This window comes from Cyclopterus lumpus, chromosome 8, assembly GCF_009769545.1.
Source record: "Cyclopterus lumpus isolate fCycLum1 chromosome 8, fCycLum1.pri, whole genome shotgun sequence".
NCBI lineage: Eukaryota > Metazoa > Chordata > Actinopteri > Perciformes > Cyclopteridae > Cyclopterus > Cyclopterus lumpus.
Window position 1 is genome coordinate 16,846,530 of NC_046973.1, and position 19,872 is coordinate 16,866,401.

Consider the following 19,872-nt stretch of genomic DNA (forward strand, 5'->3'; position numbering starts at 1 on the left):
TCTGCAACGATGTGTTGACGATAATCAGCCTCCATTCTCCGATAAACACACTTTTTTTTCCCCTCTCAGCAGTAGCGTCGCTCATTATCTCACTCTATCTCCTGTATGCACTATCGAGTGAGAAAAGTGTTGCTTGCCAAGGGGACAAAAGAAGTGCATTAACAACAGCCTGTTAAAACGTAATTACATTGCTGGATTACTTATTGATATCTGGGAAACACTTTTTATTTATTTATGTTGTGACATAAATGAAAACACAAGGAAGAGAAAGATCAACAGCATTTATTATCATCCTTATATCATTTATATTTAGAGCTAAAATGTACTATTAAGTGTAGTGGTGCATACATGGATTTAGTGTACAACTCTTGCAGAATGATCAAGTTCGCCAAGCCATTGTCATTCCCAACTCGTCAAAAAGCCTCTGCTTTGCCAGTTCCCCTTGGCATCGGGCCACACCCCCTTTAGTGGCTGTATGCGAGGACACCGGGCACTCAATCCAATGTAAACCCTCCCGTGGCAATAGTAGACGGTCAGGTGCGTCTCGTCTCTCAAGGTGAACTGACCAAGCGGCGCTATTTGACGAGGTGGCAGTGAGAATGTGTCGAGTTCAAATTAAGCATGACGTTTGTAGTTTTTCTTCTTCTTGTGTCTCGTGTCACAAAACCTGCATGAATGCTATGAAACACAAAAATCACAGTAATTCCAGTAAATTGCGTCAAGTGTCAGTTTCAATTAATGGTCAGAAAAAAGCATTCTGATTTCATCCTATCCACGCTGAAAGTAGACCTCTGAATCAGCTTCCATGCGCGAGTCCTCCGGTCTGTCTGTTATCAGAGGCCAGTGGGAGGCGGCTGCTGTGGGACTGTCTGGGTTTCACCGGTCAGCGTTCATCCTCCGCAGCTTTGCTGGCAGGTTGTCCTCTGGCCTCCCTCTAGCTGAGGGCAGCGGGCTGTGCATGGGCACCGGGGCAGGCGACAGTGTGGGTGTGGGCACTAGGCTATGCTGGTACAAGTCTCCAGTAGACTGGGTCATGGGTTCGAAGCCCACCTTGAGCGAATTGAGGTGCAGTCGACTCTCCGCCTCGGGTCCTTGCGCGGCGCTGAGGCGCTGCAGCTTTAGGGGCAGGTCTCCTGTGCTGCAGGCCTTCTCCGAGTGCTGGGAGCTGAGCAGAAGCACCTTCCTCTGCAGGTCCTCCTTCCCGGATGAACTCATCCTCTGCAGCTTGCTCGGCAGTCGACCCCCGGTCCCCCGCCTCCTGTCCTCTGATATGTTGATGCAGTCCACTGAAAACACCCGGCCACGCCGGGCGCCGTGGCTCTCGGTCAGTGCGGGAGTGGGAGTGTATGGAGGCGAGGGCAGGGCGTTCTTCTCTTCATACTCCTTGACGCTGTACGGTGGTGTGGGTACCTCAAATGTGCTGTGGAACTGAGAGTAGTCTACCCTGAAAAAGCCCTCCTCCAAGGACATCACCGGCAAGAAGCGATGGCCCCATAAAACCTCATCCTCGGTGTATGACGTCCGGGCCTGGCATGTCATACCTTCAAGAGGGTGACAGGGTGGTATTATTGAATGGGTTTAGCAAAGCAAATCATTGTCTGTTAAGGAGGAATGTGAAAGGGCAGCATTCCCTCCCATTATCTTTTCTTCCCCCACTCTGCTCTTCTTTATTGCTTATGAGGTCACTGTGTAGTCTACCACCTCGTCTCATGTCGTCACATACTGGAGATTGAATGCAGTCATTTACGCTATGGGAAGGATTCTTACCATTTTCTAAATGGCTCATGAAAGCAGTTAACCAGCTATTACTACTCTAGGTCTCCTCATATTTTAAAGCACGTCACCTCGGATGCGCTGAAACATATTAACATATTTGAGAAAAAGGACATCTTATGTATCATTTCAGAGAGCAACATTTATCTGACTTTAAATATTCCTCCTTGTTCAAAGCTGCGCCGTTTGCTTCCATGCAATGCTGAGTGGTGTGTTGGCTGTTGATATGGATGAGAGGTGAGAGATGCTTGTTATCAGTGTCGCTTGTGTCGGTCGTGATAATTACCAGTTTAAATCTGGCCAACGTAATAAACAGTCCCCCGTCACATTTCACTCATCAATAGATACTGTCTGTACATGTATCTATGCAACTTATGGTGTTGATTGTGATTCGCGCTGGCCTGAATCTCTGTTCATGTCAAACACAATCATCAATTGACAAACTGATGTCATGCTCTTTTTGCAGTTGTTTATCCATCATCCATCATGTTGTTTCGAGTTTCTATATTAACGTTAGTGCCTGTGTGTCTCCTGCATACAGGGGTATAACAGCATGCATACATCTTAACACACTTGTATTCCATTTGAACTCCTGTTAGTTAATTGTCTTGACATTTAGATGTTTGTTTGAGGTCGTTTGTGATCAATAAGCACTTAGACCATATTCTTTATGATGCAGCGGCTCTGCTTCCACGTGAGCTTTTCCTGTAAACACTACAGTTTGCTGTAGAGTAGGAGTCTGAGCCCGTCCCTCTGAGGGATGATATGTTATGTCATAGCCTGATGCTATTCCAGGCTCACTAGTCATCTTCATCCATAGAAAGGTTATTTGTACATTTACACAAAGCTCATCTGTATTCTTAATTAGCCCAGATGCTTGGCTTTAATCACAAGGGCGAGTCCAGGATAGTGTACCAGCTGTTTTCGCTTCTCTCACCAGGACAATAACGTGTGTATCACGCATTAGACTGCAGTCATACGGGTGCAGTAGAAGCTTGAGGGTTTAGAGCCCGACGGGCGTGCCAATTGGTTCCATCGTTCAGCATCACGCGGGTTTTCACCTCGCTGGTTAATGTTTACGGCATCTGGCGTTAAATTAAAAGGCGCTTTGCCTTTCACGTGAGGGATAGTGTAACCTACAGATGTGGGTTGATATGCCAGAGCAACAACAAGAAAGTCAAGGGAATTACACCAAGCCTTGTTGACTCAATGGTTTGCAAACACCTTCTCCACGGCCCTCTAGGGACCTACGCCATAGAATCCGGGTCCAACATATGTGCAGGTATCAGGTTCAGGTAGGCTCCGGTTTTACTGCCACACGTCTCTGGTCTGAGCGGATATGAACAAACTGACTATCACTCCTGATCAGTTGGTACCTCATAATTATCACAGGAGAAACATGTGGTTTTTGGAGACGAGACTGGGAGTTTGAACTTTGACATCCAGGTGAAAATGGTATTGATTGCTGATCTTTAGGCTCCAGCTCCTGGTTACTTGGTGATTCATGCTGCCATACCAGTGTTGGGGGTTCTCTCTCTCTCTCTGTTTGTGTTTGTTTGAAGTATTTTAAATAATACTATCCTGTGATCTTTTTTGGACCAAGGCAGATTTCTTTTTGTATTCGTATACGTGGGATTCTCGTATGATTTGCATGGGTCCATTTTAGAGTATCCCATTCATCATCCTGTTTTTGAAGTATCCACCGTAGCCTCTTTTAGGAAACCCACGGATAAGCCCTTATCCCGTTTATGTGAAAACGTTTAATATGTTACCTGGAGAATTTGTTGCATGTTTACCCCTTATCTCTAGGCAACGGTTTCAAGTGACATGACAGAAACACACAGAGGCAGCGCAAAGCATCTAATAATTTCCGGAGCGCCGATGAAACGAAGCTCTCGGTAATGACAGAGCCTGCTTATCTGCACCCACTGCTCCCTTGTCCTGACTGACGGGGACAGGCTGACACCAGTGGAGGACAGAGTCAGAGGAGTCGTGGAGCTGATTCAGGAATCGCTCAGGGCCTCGAAAGTGTGAGGGAGACTGCGGATAAGCTCAGAGCAGAAAGCTGTTGGCGAGTGGAAATTAGCAGTAAAGTGGTTGAAAATGTTGAGCGTTGGTCGGTTCGTTTCAGTCAGGATCACGGCGGCAAATAGAAATAATTAGTAACCGGGTTACTAATATTCATGATGTATTCGGGGATATGAAAAGCCCTGATTTCTCTGTGTTGCAGCGAAACGTCATATCCCAAATATGAGCAAAGCTAGGCCTCATATCCTGCACATCCCTTCATACTTCATATTGAAATACACTTTAACATTACACTTACATTACACTTGTTTAATAAAGTCCTGTTATCTATTTGTCTGCGCACTTCATTTTATATTTTATATTCTTCTATGCACTGAAAATTTGCACTAGCAACCCTAGATAGTTTCCATTTATAGTAGTCTCCGTTTATATTCTGCACTATTTAATGTTAATTTCATCTGTATTTGTATTTTATAATCTGTATATACTGTTGTACTCTCTTTTGCACTTCGTTGCTCTGTACATGTGCAATGACAATAAAGTTGAATATAATCTAATCTGATGTAATCTTCTATATTCTACTGTATATTGAATATGTCTCTATTGATTGTTGTGGATTGTTTGATGTTATTGTCCAATGTCTTGTCCACGAATTGTCAGGACTGCTTTATTAGAGGATGGCTTGAAATAGTTGTTGCTATTATTTCTTTCTCAACAAAGAAATGTTTAAAATCAATAAAGTGAAAATGCTTTGCCAACACTGTAACTGCGGAAGTTATATGTTCTATTTATACGTATGAGGGAGAAAGCAAAATCTCTTTCTGCTCATTTCTCCAAGACACAAACTAAAACTGACAAATATTACAGAGTGACTGCATTTTAATCTGTCTGGTTGAAACATACTTGGAATGAGTTCGGGAGACGAGGGGACACCTCTTAATGTGTTGGGTTTAATGGGAGGCGTGTTACTGGGAGCATGATAGGACATCGTGGCCACCGAAGGGTTACACTGCCGGGGCTTTCCTCCTTTACTCCTCGGATCTGAGTGCCACAGCACTGCGACTCTAAACTTGTGTCTGCGCCCTGATGTAATGATATTATCAACGGAGCACAGATCGTGTTGCCTGCAAGCCTCTACGCCTCCCTGCTGATCCGTCCCCACTGCTCTAAGCCTATTCAGCTCTGTGGATTCTTCTGCAGTAGCGGCAAAAAGAGGGTTATGGGGGAGATGGATTTATTTGTGTTTGAGGGGAAGAATCGTTCTGTTTCAAATGCAACAGAGAGAACGGCATTGTCCCCGAGAGTGCTGCAGCATGGCTGCCCCGTGGTTCAGAGTGGCGGCTACATAACAATGTCTCACAGGCTCGGAATTACCTCTGCTCTTAGTTGTCGTCTGAAAATTGGAGTGGAACTTTGACTAAAACTTGGGTCATTCATCAAAGTGACCTAGGACCACAAGGCGTTATAATAAATAGGGTGGCCGTAAACCGATTTTGAATGAATAAAATATCCCTCATAATTCATTCAGGGTGTCATTCTCATGTGTTGTTCTAATTCTTTTTCTTTAAATATGTCAAAACCGAGAATCGTGGACATTTCACAGAGTTTACGTCACAAGTATCTATTAGACAGGCGTGTTATGTGGGTTCATATTGAAATAGACATTTAGATTTAGATTAGAGAGGAGTGAAGAAAGGTAGAAATGAGAATGGGATGGAAGTGAAGGGAAAATGAGTTTAGGTCAGGAAGAGTCCCTCACCAGTGGTTTCCACGATGCCCTCGAGGATAACAACAATTTCAAACTGTTCATTCATGAGAGAGCGCTGAGATAAGTCGAAAAAGGGGCTCTTGGGATTGATTTCATGGCAAATGGTGAGAGGGGACACCAAGAAGAGCTGGTCTGCACCCGTCCCAAAGCCAACATCCAGTTCACACTGGTCCAGAGGCAGGAACTCGCCCTCAGGTGTCTGACGAGACTGAAAGACAGGAGAGAAAGAGAGAGCGAGAGAGAGAGAGAGAGAGAGAAGAAATAAGAAAGTTAAATAAAGACAGGAAAGAGAGGATTAGATGCATGTCACCGTAAGGTAAATATTCTTGTTCTGGCACACATGAAACAGAAATACTGCATTCAAAATGCAGCAACATGGATTTAAAGTATCAAAACTACAAGTACTTGTTCTGCATAACAATGTCCTGTTATTGGTTTATTATTATATATGACATTATTAGATTGTTAATACAGCCTTTTACTGTTGAAGCTGCTCGAGGTAGTTTTTATTACAACCTCCAACCAAGGGTGAATCTGAGATAAGATGAATCAGAGGCGATAATTTCCCCTCTTTGGGCCTCAAACGTACTTAAAGAAACCACTTGAGATGTTAGATGGCTGGTGGAACCAATAACAACTCCCAATAGACCCCAATTAGATACTACTTTGTTGTACGTCACTGTATATACTATATGTATCAGTTCATTGGATTTTATAAGCAATATTTCTAAAGAAAATAGAACTACAGTTGTAAAAGCACCTAAACATTCAGTCTAGTGGGGTGCTGGGTGCTGGAAAAAAAATATCCCTATTTGCAGTGGCCACAGACTTCGCACTTTCTCTTTGATTTCCAAAGGAACTTGCAGGTGGACGTATGAGACAGCCGTGTTTGGACATTTCTTGCCTTTTTATTGCGCAGATGATGTTGGCGTTCACCACCAAGGTCCTGGGTCTATTTTCTCCTTTCCCGTCGTGACCTGTCGAATCAATCTGTTCACCATTTATCTTGAGGTTTGCTTCCCTCACTTAGCAGCCTCCGTGTTACCCTTTCTTGCACTTTCGCTTCATTTTTTGGCCATTTTCTTACATCCCGCTGTCAGAGAAGGGGTCGGCGGCATTTTGTAATCTTAATATTTCAATCTAAAAACTTGAAAGGAAACTTGTTATTTCTGTGTCATTTAAGAAGAAGCATCTGACTTTTAAAGGTTCAGATTGTCTGCACGGTAACTTATTTTTCGACTTAAGATAGCATCACAACAATTTGTCTACTCAGGAAACTTTATTTTTTAACATTAAAATTAAAAATTAAAAAATCTGTGTACAATTGATATGCTCCTCGTGGATTGAATAGCAATAGCATTTTTTTATATTTCTATTTTTCTACATTGTTTCACCGCCAACCAATAATTGGCTATACCAGCCACCCACCACCTACACACACAGCGTCATCATGATCTCCTACACACACACACACACACACACACACACAGTCCCACCCCTTATCTGCAACCCTTTCTGTCGTTGTTGGGTCTCTTGCTCTCGTTAATCCTAAAATGATCGACACATTATTTCCTCAAAGGCAATTTCCTCTTTCAGCCTTTATCGCTGAGTCAGTGTCATCTATATCTGTTTGTTCAGGCCCAAAATGTGATGATCATAAATGAAAAGTGGAAAACCTTTGACTTTTAGCACACTGTAACTTCTATCAGTTACATCTGTGTTACTGCACCCCCCCCCCCACACACACACACACATCTGCTGTTTTGTTTCCTTTGCTCCACACATTTCCACACATGCTGACATTACTGATGACTGACTCTACGTGTTTGTTTTGTTGAGTTCATGTTCTTCTTTTGAATAAATGTGTTTATTTATTCCTTTTAACTCATCTGGTCTCCCATTCACGTTGCAGCCTTTGAGTAGCGTAGCCCTATGTGTTTTAAGTTTGAAAGGGAAAAATGTAAGATCACACACTTATTTAGTTCGAACAAGCCTAACGTGTAAGCCTCGACGATGTTATTACTGTAGGCGGTAAGCTAGGTAGCATGTTATAATACGGGGTCCCAGTTTGTCTTTTTCGACTATACCTTGAATAGGGAGGGTAGAGCCGTAGTAGCACTTAAATTTCCCTTACCGATAGCACTTTGTTGTTTAGCACTTTAGTAGCACTTAAATGGCACTTACGGATAGTATACTGTAGTTTAACGTTATTGAAGAAATTGTACTTGCTTGATTCTTGTTGTTCTGAGTTTGGACTCATGGTTTAATGCACTTATTGTAAGTCGCTTTGGATAAAAGCGTCAGCTAAATGACATGTAATGTAATATAATGTAATGTCTGGGTTTGTACCGGTCTCAAGCTGGAACCACCATCTATAAAAAAAATATGTATATCACTAGAATGTCCCCCGTTTTTTAACAGTCACAACCAAATTGTTACTATTGGAATTATGAATTATAATATCCCCCGTTTTCAATGCTTAGTGAGACGTTTATCATGTTCTGTCCCGCTCTGAATTAAACACCCATTCGTCTGTAGGTCCATGTCAATCAATCAGTGCGTCATTGTCAGGGCTGTTGCTAAGACAATTGCTTGTCTTTCTGACAGAACCTGTCAGAACACTAACTGTTAGCCGTCATGCCGAAGAGAAAGTCGGTCTTTTCTAAAGAGCTCCAGGAGGCTTACGTATTCCTTCTTTAAGTAGGCCAACCGGCCACAAAAAAAGCTTTTAAGGACTTTAAAATATGGACGTCGTCCTCGAGACGTCACCCATAGCTTCTGAGGAGCCGCTGTGAAGCTGAAAGTGGAACGTGGACAAACACACTGATTCATTAATTCCTTACATTTTTGCTCTTGTGTTTTTTTGGGGGTTGGAAAGGTAAAAAATACTCTATGGTGGATGGCAATGTGGGTATACAGAACACAAACATGAGCAGACAATTGACATTAATAAGTTTAAAACAACTATAAGAACTGTTTTGAACAACTGCCGGAATACTTGTGCTCCAATTTCATAAAATGATAATGGTAGGATGCTTATGGCATCATTTAGAAGTTGTTTTTTTTATCATTGTTGGAAAAGGATAAAAAGATAGTGATTTATGTTTATGTTCAATTTTTGGGGGTTTACTACATCTCTGCGCAAACCTTCCCAATCATTCAATTCAATTCAATTCAATTCTGTTTATTGTGTATAGCCCAATATCACAAATTACAAATTTGCCTCAGAGGGCTTTGCAATGTGTACACATACGACATCCCTGTCCCAGGACCTCACATCGGATCAGGAAAAACTTCCCCAAAAAAATTGAAAAAAACATTTCACAAGGATAAAAGGGAAGAAACCTTAAGGAGAGCAACAGAAGAGGATCCCTCTCCCCGGACAGAAGCAATAGATGTCATGTGTACAGAATGAACAGCATTACAGAGTTACAACACATTCAATGAATATGACAATCATCCAAACTTCTTCTGCACTGCAGCAGCAAGCTACCAGTCAACGCCTTTATCCTGACCTCCCAGTGACATTGCCCTATAGTGTATCCCTCCGAGAAGCAAATTGTGAATGAAGTGTGAGTAATCGGGCTTTGCGTTGCCAGAAAACATTCTATTTCCATATCAATGAGCTGCTCTTCTGGATGCATGTTGGGGAACCACTTTCATGGCATTGTTCAGGTGCTTACAGGCTGCTGAATACTGCTTGCGTGGATGTGGGTTACCCAATGCTGGCTAAGGGAAATTCTACATTTCACTTTCTGTCATTGCCGCTGAAGATTAAAATGATGGATGACTATATGCAAACATTGACAGGCAAAGCGCCTTACACAGACCCCGTTGGCACTCTCCTACGCTTCTTCTGCACACAGATTCTGAGATAGCTGAGCTTGGACTCGGAGAACCCTGCAAAAATAATTCCGATGTGTCTGGACTGCTGGTCTAGGCACAGATGGCAAATAGAAAACCTTGAACCTTGAACCTTGTCTACTGCTGTTTTTTTTTTTCCATGTAAATTCAACACTCCAGCATTCTCCCTGAGCTCTAATGTATTACAACAGGGACGTTTGCAATGCTTTTGGGCAAATTGTGCAGCAGAAACACTCGACGTGCACACACACACACACACACGTCTGACTACTCACCGACCCAGTCAACCTGTCAGCTGCTCATTATCATTAGAAAGGCTTCATGGTTCACAAAAGAAGTGTTTCAGTGGGGTGAATAATGCTTATGGATGAAGACAGGAGGTGTGATAAATAAAATGGATTAGACCTATAGTGGCCCGATCGTCCTTTCTACTCCATGCTCTGCCGAGCCATCATCAATCAGGAGCCTGTGAGGGGGTCGGAGGAGCTTGTTGGCAATCAGGTCGACTGGGAAGCCAGCCGTATCACCAGGTACTGTCTGCCTACTCAGTCCATTTAGAATGGTTGGGCCACCTAACATTTCACACAATTCAGCCAAGACGGATGTAGATGAATTGGTCAAAATGACCAATGAGTGACGCTTTTCTCCTCGTCTCATAAACAGGAATCATGTAAACATGTACTGTACGTGTGTCAAAGTTAACACTCAGGCTGCATTTATTTAGGTGTACCTAATAAACTGAACATTATAAGGTAGGATATGCTGCAGGTTTACTTTTTTTTGGAGATGTTTCTTGATTCAATTGTACGGTCATACTGGAGGCTGGAGTGTGTGTACTCTTGAATAGAGAGAGTGCTGCAGGAATCAATCCTGAAACCACGAAAGGAGTCAGTATTTTTTCTCAAAGTAAAATTCATGGGTTTTTGGTTTGATTTCTGTAATAAGGTCTGTGGTTCGCACAGGCTTAAACGATTTTAACATTTGGTTCTACAACATAAAATACATCAGTAAATATAACGCTTGTTTTTCTAGGCTTTTACACGTCTACTTCATCACGCCGACGACTGCACCTTCACCGCTGCGTTGTATCCTAAAATAAATGATTAATAAATAAATAAATAATTTTCTGCAAAGGTCCCCGTTGGCATTTTTTGTCATGGGACCCAGGGCCATACAAACTCACGGGGTTGGTTAAAAAAGTACATCATCCTGCAGCACTGTTGTATTAGACTGACAGGAGTTGCATTATTTGGTTCATCTCATCTCATATCAATGAGGGTATAAGCTAAATAACTGAAACTGTATAATGCAATGCAGCTCCACCAAAAAACTACAGCCTCAAAAACAATCATAAAGAGTCAAAATATTTTAATCACAAACTGAACATCATATAACGAAAGTAGGATTTGGTTGGTTTGCTTCTTTTGGTTAAAATAACACAAAACTAATTGGTGCGTCGCAGTCACCATCAAAGACACGGCCTCTGCATGGAGCCTCTGTTGTGTCCTCTCTTTTGATCCATAGTCACTCACACTGTGTTTATATTTTCAGACATTTCAGCGAGCAGTACGCAGTGATTTGATTGAAACTCATTAAAGAAACCTGTTCACCAGGTGAGCAGACATTCCTGTGCTCCTCCAATTCACTATTCTATGAACAAAACACCTGTGTGATTATCTGTACTAACATTTACAATGAGTGATCAGAAAGAAACTCTGAGGCAAAAGAAAGTTGCCCCTTTAATGTCTTTAACTGTGTGCCATAATGGCCATTCCTACACAGTTCTCCAACCATGTATTTCATATATTTGGAGCTATATACTTCTGAGACATTATGGCCATAACAAAAACAAACTAAAAGAACTGTAAAATTAAAACTTAATATAAACCAAAAATAAAATCAAGTGAAGACGAAAATAAAATGAAAACTAAAAGCTAATTTAAATGTATTATAACCTTGCTTAGAACTAGATATTTATATTGTTGTTCGTTATCCTTTCACACAATAACGCAGAAATCTGTGGGCAAATCCATGAAGATGTGTCTGCTGGCTGTTTTCAGGTTTATGTGAGCATAAATGAGCTGTTCCCGCACATAATTCAGTTTTCTGCTGCGTCTGTTCTTCTCTTAGAACTGCTGTCTGCATCGTGAATCGTCCAAAATTCGGAATGACCAATTGCTGTTCGCGTTTCCAACTCACGAATGTCAGAAACTCACTACGGTGACACACACACACACACACGGATGGCCCACCGAAGGTTTAGGAAATTCACATTGGTTTTGGATGACAACATTTTTCAACTTATTTATGTTTGCAATATGAAAACATTGAGGTGAGGCCGAAGTTTACAATGTGCAACACTTATTGTCGTGAGCAATTGGATTCAAACTCATGTGAAGGCATACTGATTAGGTGGTCAAACCAAAACTGCTATTAGATGTGTGTTGTGGATGCCGTGTACCTACTTTATGTGTTGTGCTCTGGTTTGGTTTCCTTCCACAGAAAGTGTTTTAGACCTCGATGTGACTCTTAATGACTTTTAGTGGCTGTTGTGGCAGAAATGGTGTCACAATGTTCTTGGTCAAAAACCTGTTTTGTTGCAAATGTGCTACCTCTGATTTCTCCTTGGGTAGGAAAAAATACTGTAACACAGCTCATCCAATATGATAGACGGGAGCCTGAAGATGTAGTGTTCATCCAAAAATAATAATAATGCATTATTTTAGACTTCATTCTACTGGCCTTACACATTACCACTAATGCACACTCCACCTCACGCGTGGTGCCTGCTTACGAATGCCTTGGTGAGAAAAACCTAAGAAGATTTTGTGTGTACATGTGTGTGTGTTTTTTGAGCATGCACAAGTTGGCATCCTATTCAACTGTGTAGACTCTGGGGCTCTTTAATCAATGACTGCATGGCTTCAATGCCTTTCTCTAGCCATCCACAACCTGATAGTATAATTGCATCTCTATTCTTATTAGATAAGAAATGGAAATGAATTCCAGATTTAGTGACTTGTGTTTATAGCCCATCCTGCAATCCTCTGAGAAGACATACGGCCGAGAGGATTTCTCTCCCTTGTATGTCTCTGAAATAGAAGGCACCCCCCTCACAATGAAAATATTAAGGTGGAAAAAAAGGTGCTGGTAATTCTTTTCATCTTTCCATATTCTTATCGCAAGCCACTCTCCAGCTCTTTCACCACTTTCCCATCACTTTCAATCAATTCTTCCGCTCTCTCCAACCCTCCCGGTAATAGTGAGTCATATTCTCATAGTACATCTAGTGAAGTTGCAACTTGGGCTGAACAGAATGAGAGCTGCGGCTTCATCCGAGGGCTGACTTGTGCATCTACAGCTTTGTCACCCTGTCTGATGTGTGCCAGTTGGTCACCATGTTGCTGAATTCTGTCCGGGCCGCTCGGCGCTGTCTGTAACATGCCAGGACTCACTGCCATTGTCTGCCAAAGATTATATTGATGACATTCTTCTTGGTGCATATCTCCGGTCCCTCCACTCCAGGCTAAGTGACCCTAGGACACAGCTTTGTGAGCAGCGTGGCCCAGATAGAAAGGAAAGAGCAAAGCTCTGTACCTGGTTGTGGGCAGATGGACTGAGGCCCACGTCTAACCAAAGGTCAGTGCACTCAGGGAGTAAAAGGCTGGTACTTACACTAAAAACGTTCTGTGACAGCAACGCCAATTACACCAATGCACTCAAGGAATAGAAAGAGTATGAATAGATGTCTATGATTAAAGAGAGCTGTTACATTCACTCTGTTTTTGATGCAGCTTGATGAACAAATCATCCCAAAAACATGTCCCCAAACTCTCTCGTGCACGATCACACACACTTCCTGTACAAGTTCAAGTGCTTAATGCCTGAGTGCTTTATAGGATGAGGTTTCACTTGAAAAGGGTTGCAGTTCAACAGCACCACCAACATTTCTTTACAGGGAGTGCACTGAAAGCAGTCAGTATAAAAATAATAACGTTTTTGTGTGATGTGTAATAACTAAACAATGCCTATGTTCATGCACAATGACTCATTTAGTCTTTTGTGTTATGTACTCTGGCAGAGCTGCTGCAAAAATTCTGTCTCAGTAAGAGAGTCTTTGAAGCGAAAGAACAAGGTTAAAGCCCTGAGGCAAAACTGGAAAAAGAAACACTAAGAAGCACACAGTGGATATGGTATTTATTGTATTTCACAAAGAGAGGGAGTGTAAAGATGTGAGGTTGTCAGGGAGGTCTTGGAATTTATACTGATTGTGTTCCTTGCAGTCCAGAAGGAAAGGTAAAAGCGAGTGTCTCTACAGTCTAAAAGAAAACCCCTAAGCCTCAGTGATGCATTCCCTTTTTTAAGTAACACAAATCCTAATTTTCTCCTACTTCTAGTGCCTTTACTTAAACAAAAAAAAGAATCCTATCTCATTACTTTGAGTTCCAGTGTGCTGATGAACTAAGACTCACAATCACATTGGTGTGTTGCACAGATGGAGACAGTCTGCTTAAGACGCTTCCGTCTCACAGGAGAGAGGAGAGAAGTCGATGCAGACATGTGTGATTGTACTTCATGCCTATGGGGGTGTTTGCTCCCTCCATGCTTGTGGAATAGCTCGGTCCTTCCTGCCTGCATGCGTCATTAAGCTGACCAGCGCTGCTCGATGTGGCTGCGCAGAGGAGAACGCAGACATAAACAAGCTCCAAGCACCCAACTAATGCCGTTTTTTCTTCCATATGGCTCATTTTGCACATTGAACATGGACGTGGCTAAGAGGAGCTCTATTACGATAATTCACAGAGGAGTCCGTCGACCGTGCTACGGGCCGTGGTGATTTTCTGCATTGTTGCTTGTTTTCAGAGTGTGATTTAAAAAAAACAAAACGTTATAGCTGTATTCCCCTAAAATCTTCATTCGTGGACAACCAACAACACAGTTAGTGCAGCGGATTCAAACACACAATGATGTGACTAAAACAGTTGTGTTCAATGTCCCTTTTTGTTGTGTCATTTTGTATCCCAGGGAACAGAACTATAAAAAAAAATAATTCCCCCTTAAGAAAAGAAAGAAGATAATGCATTTCTTAATGGGTGCCATAAATACTCTTTATGCCTGCATGCTCTCGCCCAGGAGTGCTCTTTTACTGACTTTAGTGATCTGTAGTCACGCCTGAAGCTCCCTCTCACTGTTGATTCACAGAGCATAACTTTCTTCCTCTGGGGGCCATCTCACTCCACATCCACAAACTGATACACACCTATCTGCCCAGGTGTCACCACTGATGCTGGACGCAGTGTTGACCCTCTATACTCCACCTCAGAGTTGCACCAGTGAGCTCACCCTGCAACTGGAGGAGTATGGGAATGCTACCTTAAGCCAGGCTTTGTTTGGCAAGGTGTATATTGTGTAGTGAGTGGGGCCTTTTTTTGTTTGTTTGGCTTTATATACTTTTCCTTATCTTGATATTTTTGCATAAATCTCTATCGATTTTAAAAGTGCTGAAAGATGCTATCCATTCCTTGGATTGCATGTCAATGTTCATGTAACTCTGTGAAGTTATATTATGCAAGTGTCGTCTACTTACAGCCTGAGCTCCTATACACTTGAGTTAGTTTTCAGTGAGTTCTTATCATCAGAGAGTCTCTGGTGCTCGAGCTTACCTTTATGAGTTTGCACCTGATCTGAGCGGACACCATGTGGCTGTTGCGCAGGTTGCCCACGCGGAACATGAGGCACAGTTTGCCGTCTCGCTGAGAAATCACGGCGTCCTGACTGAACATGAGCGTCTCTGCGCGTTTTTTAGGTTGGGACATTTTTATGAACATGCAGCCGATGAGGAAAGCGTCCACGATGGAGCCCATCAGCGACTGGAACAAGAAGAGGATGATGCCCTCCGGGCACTTCTCTGTAATGTACCGATAGCCGTAACCAATCGTGGCCTCAGTCTCGATGAAAAACAGAAAAGCTGAGGGGAAGTTGTAAACATTGGCCACGCAGGGGGTGTAGGACGCGTCGTGTCCGTGATTCAGATCTCCTCTGATGTAAGCGATGATCCACCACATCGATGCCATGACCAGCCAAGCGATCGTGTATGTTAGAATGAAGATGAGCATGTTCCATCGCCACTTTAGGTCAACCAAAGTGGTGAAGAGGTCAGAGAGGTACCTGCTGGTCTCTCCGCCGAGGTTTCCGTGCTGCACATTGCAGCGGCCGTTCTTGTCCACGAAGCGCTGACGTTTCTTCTTCACCGGAGCAGAAAAAGTGGTAGCCCGATTTGTGTTAACCACCTGGTAGTCTTCGCCAAATTTTCTACGAAGTGCCGCCATTTGAACTCTCCTGAAGTAAACGGAAAAGCACTGGCTGCTTAATCCATGTTTTGGGTTATTTGAGCCTCCAGAACACAGTTTCTGCAGTGCGTAAAATGTGCCATGGCCACTTTAGCGCACGTATATCATAAGAATAAAAATCACTCCTTTGTCAGTGCTCTGAAAGCGCTGATATTATCCCTTTCTTACTTTCCAAAAAAAAAAATCCACTGTTCTTCCAGTTGTTTTACATGACATCAGAAGACTGCTGACTTTATCTGTGCGCTCAGCTCAGCCTCCACTCACTCTGACTGGCGTGGTGCTCACCAGCGGAGTGAAATACGAGGAGCTGTCTACCATGCACAGCTTCTGGTGGGCTGTGGAGAATAGAGAGGTGTGTGTGTGTGTGTGTGTGTGTGTGTGTGTGCGTGTGTGTGCATGAGGGAGAGATGCGAGGAGAGGGAGGGAGGGGAGGAAGGGGGAAGGGACCGAGGAGGGGAGAGTTACACAAGACTGCGTTTGCGTGTGGAGAGAGAGAGAGATAGAGAGAGAGAGAGGTGGACGATTGGACTCTTCTGTGTAGTTTATGTGGTCAATTAAATCAGTGTATGGCCTAATTTCTATATTAATTCATTAGTGAATGTATTCATTCATTCCTCATAACTGCTTACAGCTATGACCCTCTGTGTGATTAACTGCACGGAGGGACACAGAACACAGTGATGAAATTGGAGGATCTTTGCTTTCAAGTTAAACTGTGCCATCTACTGGAAGAACGATTTAAGTGCATATTTGATCTAATTCAGGCCAGTGCATGGTCTATATTGGGGCATTGACTAACTGGCTACAGGGATTCGTTGTGTAGAAAATTAAATTATGGTAACAGTGTTGAGTAAAATAACAATAATGGAAAAGGTACACTGTACTTTTTTAGGCTCGGCCTATTTTAAGTCTTACAATATATCTGTGCTTCTCCTCTTTCATGTGAAGCCTTCTTATTGATTTAGACATTGGATTGGCCGAGAGAGGAGGATTTCCTGACATGTATCCCCCCAAAGGACAGTCCCAAAAAGGATGCTACGCCCTTGGCTCTCTTTGCCCTTGTTTTAGTCAGGCACAAATGTCTGCATTGTAAGTACTACTTTTATTAACTACTGCATCATTACAGTTCCAATCACAGAGGTGTGAGGAAGAAGCCCTTGACTGATCTAATCAGCTGACCCTCCACTCAAGTGTTTGAAAGAGTCCAGCACTCTTAAAAAACACAATCAGTTCATGGAATCATTTATTGATGGAGTGCTCTTAATATACGTGTGCAAGGTATTTGAGCACTTTATCCATCAATTATGTCGTGAACTGTTTTGGATCTTGGTTTTCAAGAGTGTTAGCTTCTGTGTACTTTTTTTAGTTGCTGTTTTGGGGAGCTGTTAAATTGTAGACACTATTTACAATCTCACAAAAAAAGAGAGACTAGAGCTTATGAGGGGTAAGTTAATTAAACAAAGTTGCCTTTCTTTTAAATTCATTATGCAGAGTTGTCTGTGCATTGATTAAATGGCAACTGGGTGTATGTTTGGCTTTAACGTGTCTTTTTGTATATAATTAGCAATTAAACATAAACTAAATTAATACCATGTTTTTTTTACATTACATTACATGTCATTTAGCTGACGCTTTTTATCCAAAGCAACTTACAATCATGTTACATTCATACACTGTAGACACAGCTACAGGGAACAATTCAGGGTTAAGTGTCTTGCTCAAGGGCACATTGACTAGGGCGGGGATTGAACCGCAAACCCCCTGGTTGAAAGACATGCATGCTAACCACTGATCCACAGTTTTTTTAACTTTGTTTTTATTTAAAGTAAGAAAATATGAGGGTGTGTGCATTCAGGCTTCATAATATCACATAATTAACTTGACAAAGTACTAAACAAATTGTTTGGCTTAATCAGCATTGTGTGGACTCATTTGGCAAGGACCTGCATGTAACATTATCTTTAAGTCATAAATCAAAGAGGAGGGGGGCTCCCAGAGAGACAGCTGCTTTAGACAGAAAGATGAGAAAGAAATGCTGTAGACATTTGGGTATTTCAAGATCATTTTGGAATATTTCATACAATGAATGCAGATTAAGCTTGTTATTTAAGTATCACCTTTTAGTTATAGACCTGATATTTCATCTTCCATGCTGTCGGTGATAAAACTGACATCAAACAACAAAAGGGCATTTGAATTATAACTATCCTACAGTAACATTTATTTTGAAAGGAAAAATGAATGCTTATTAATAAAACAGCAGCTATCCTGGCTCTATCTAAAGGTAAATATGATCAGCATACCAGCACCCTAAAGCTCACTAATTAACATGTTATATTGCGTTTGTTAAATCCGTATACAGAAACTCTTGTGTAAACGTGTTTTAATGGGGACACAAACAGTTTTTCAGCATTAACTTCCATCGGAGTCTCCATTGGTTGTGTGGCAACTTCACTCATCCAACTCTTGGCAAAAAAAACAAACAAGTGTATTTCCCCACATATAGCACTGTTTTTTATGCACACAAATTAGTTGCATTTTGGATATGTTTTCAGCATTTAAATGAATGTCTTCAAAATGTTTTAAATTACCAAAATTGTAAGCCTATTCAAACATATGAAACTCATATGAATGTGCAGACAGACTTGGTTTTATCACTAAATGATTTTACAGTGTACATAGGCCCTGTCTTCTGTATAACACCTAATACAATGGGTTTAGTATTGATTCTAATTTGTAGCGTTTGCAAATATCAAATATCAGTGAACCAAATAAAATCATCCAAATGTTATTTTATCCCCACAGCTCAAGTCTCACCACTGCACAGGTTTCTAACAAGTTATGGACAATCTCAGGAGAGGGACTTCGTACACGGCTGTGATCCTCCTGACAATTGAGGATTAGAGTGTAGACGGCCAGGATTGCCATCTGTTATGTGTGTAGGCATCAGGCTTTCCCAGGGATAGGAATCCAAATCAGCACACACGCACACACACACACACACACACACACACACACACACACACACACACACACACACACACACACACACACACACACACAGGGGCAACACCGAACCCCGAATGTTCAGTATTCTTCGCCGCCAATGTTGGATGAGGAAATTTCAGTGTTTATATCAAAATGATTTGTTGTGTGGTTGTGTGTGTGTGTGTGTGTGTGTGTGTGTGTGTGTGTGTGTGTGTGCATGTGTGTGTGTGTGTGTGAGGGAGGGAGGTTGCAATGGATTTAGGGGAGGAGGGAGTGGAACAAAGACATGCTGCACAGGCTGAATTATTAATGAGGAGTTAGAATTGATAACAATCTGTGTTATCTGATACACAAATCACAGACGATTTCAGACATGAAAAAATAAATGTTCATGTTCGTGATCCTCTATAGCTGTGGTCTGTGTCCTTCGACATTCGCTTCAAGGTGGAGTCAATGGCATATGACGTGACTCGAAGGGCAGGAGTCACAGTTTTCTCTGACCTCCATGTCCCAAACACTCAGCTTCCAGAAGGGAGTGATGGAAAGCATGAGCCACGTGATGCCATTTCTTCACCTTGGATTGACACACAAGACTCAGAACAGACATTGAAGTACCACACTTCCAGGATGTATACGTCTCTGTCTCAGTTGGTCTGTGTGCTATTGTGTGTTTATGCTCAAGCTCGACAGGATTTATTTCAAGTTCGAACTGAATGATAAACTAACTACAAAAAGATGCTGAAAGCAACCCTATAATTCATATTTTTTTGATATCAACAATGCATGTCTACTTGTGCAAATCAAAGGAGAAGCATCACTCGACTCCACTGTTCCTCTTGGCTAAATGTTGGTTCACTCCCCTGCTCAAGAGCTATTTTAGGTCCCGGCAGGCAGCTGTTTTCAGCGACAAAACTCTAAAAAACTTACTGCACACCTCTTGTTCAGCACCAAACCGCAAACAGACAGCGGCCAGCTTGTGAATACAATGACGCATTTAGACATATATATACATATTTCCCTTGGTGGAGTTGGTGGAGACCCAAAACAAGAAAAGTAAATATTAGAATAACATCCATCAGGTGGCAGAAACCCATATCCAAA

General features: G+C 42.2%; 1 protein-coding gene across 1 annotated transcript; it reads right to left on the reverse strand.

Annotated features, from left to right (window-relative positions):
• Positions 1-205: 205 nt before the first annotated feature.
• Positions 206-16,122, reverse strand: kcnj19a (potassium inwardly rectifying channel subfamily J member 19a). Its single transcript, XM_034539403.1, has 3 exons — positions 15,097-16,122; positions 5,561-5,777; positions 206-1,541 (listed from the first exon to the last, which is right to left on the reverse strand). Exons 1-3 carry the CDS (start codon positions 15,760-15,762, stop codon positions 877-879), a joined length of 1,548 nt encoding a protein of 515 aa, XP_034395294.1. The 5' UTR covers positions 15,763-16,122; the 3' UTR covers positions 206-876.
• Positions 16,123-19,872: the final 3,750 nt, after the last annotated feature.

Coding starts and splice junctions, on each gene's coding strand:
- kcnj19a (XM_034539403.1), bottom strand. CDS start 15,762: ATGGCGGCACTTCGTAGAAAATTTGGCGAAGACTACCAGGTGGTTAAC. Junction 5,778..15,096: donor TCAGGTGCAAACTCATAAAG/GTAAGCTCGAGC, acceptor CCTGTCTTTCAG/TCTCGTCAGACACCTGAGGG. Junction 1,542..5,560: donor GGGCATCGTGGAAACCACTG/GTGAGGGACTCT, acceptor ACCCTCTTGAAG/GTATGACATGCCAGGCCCGG.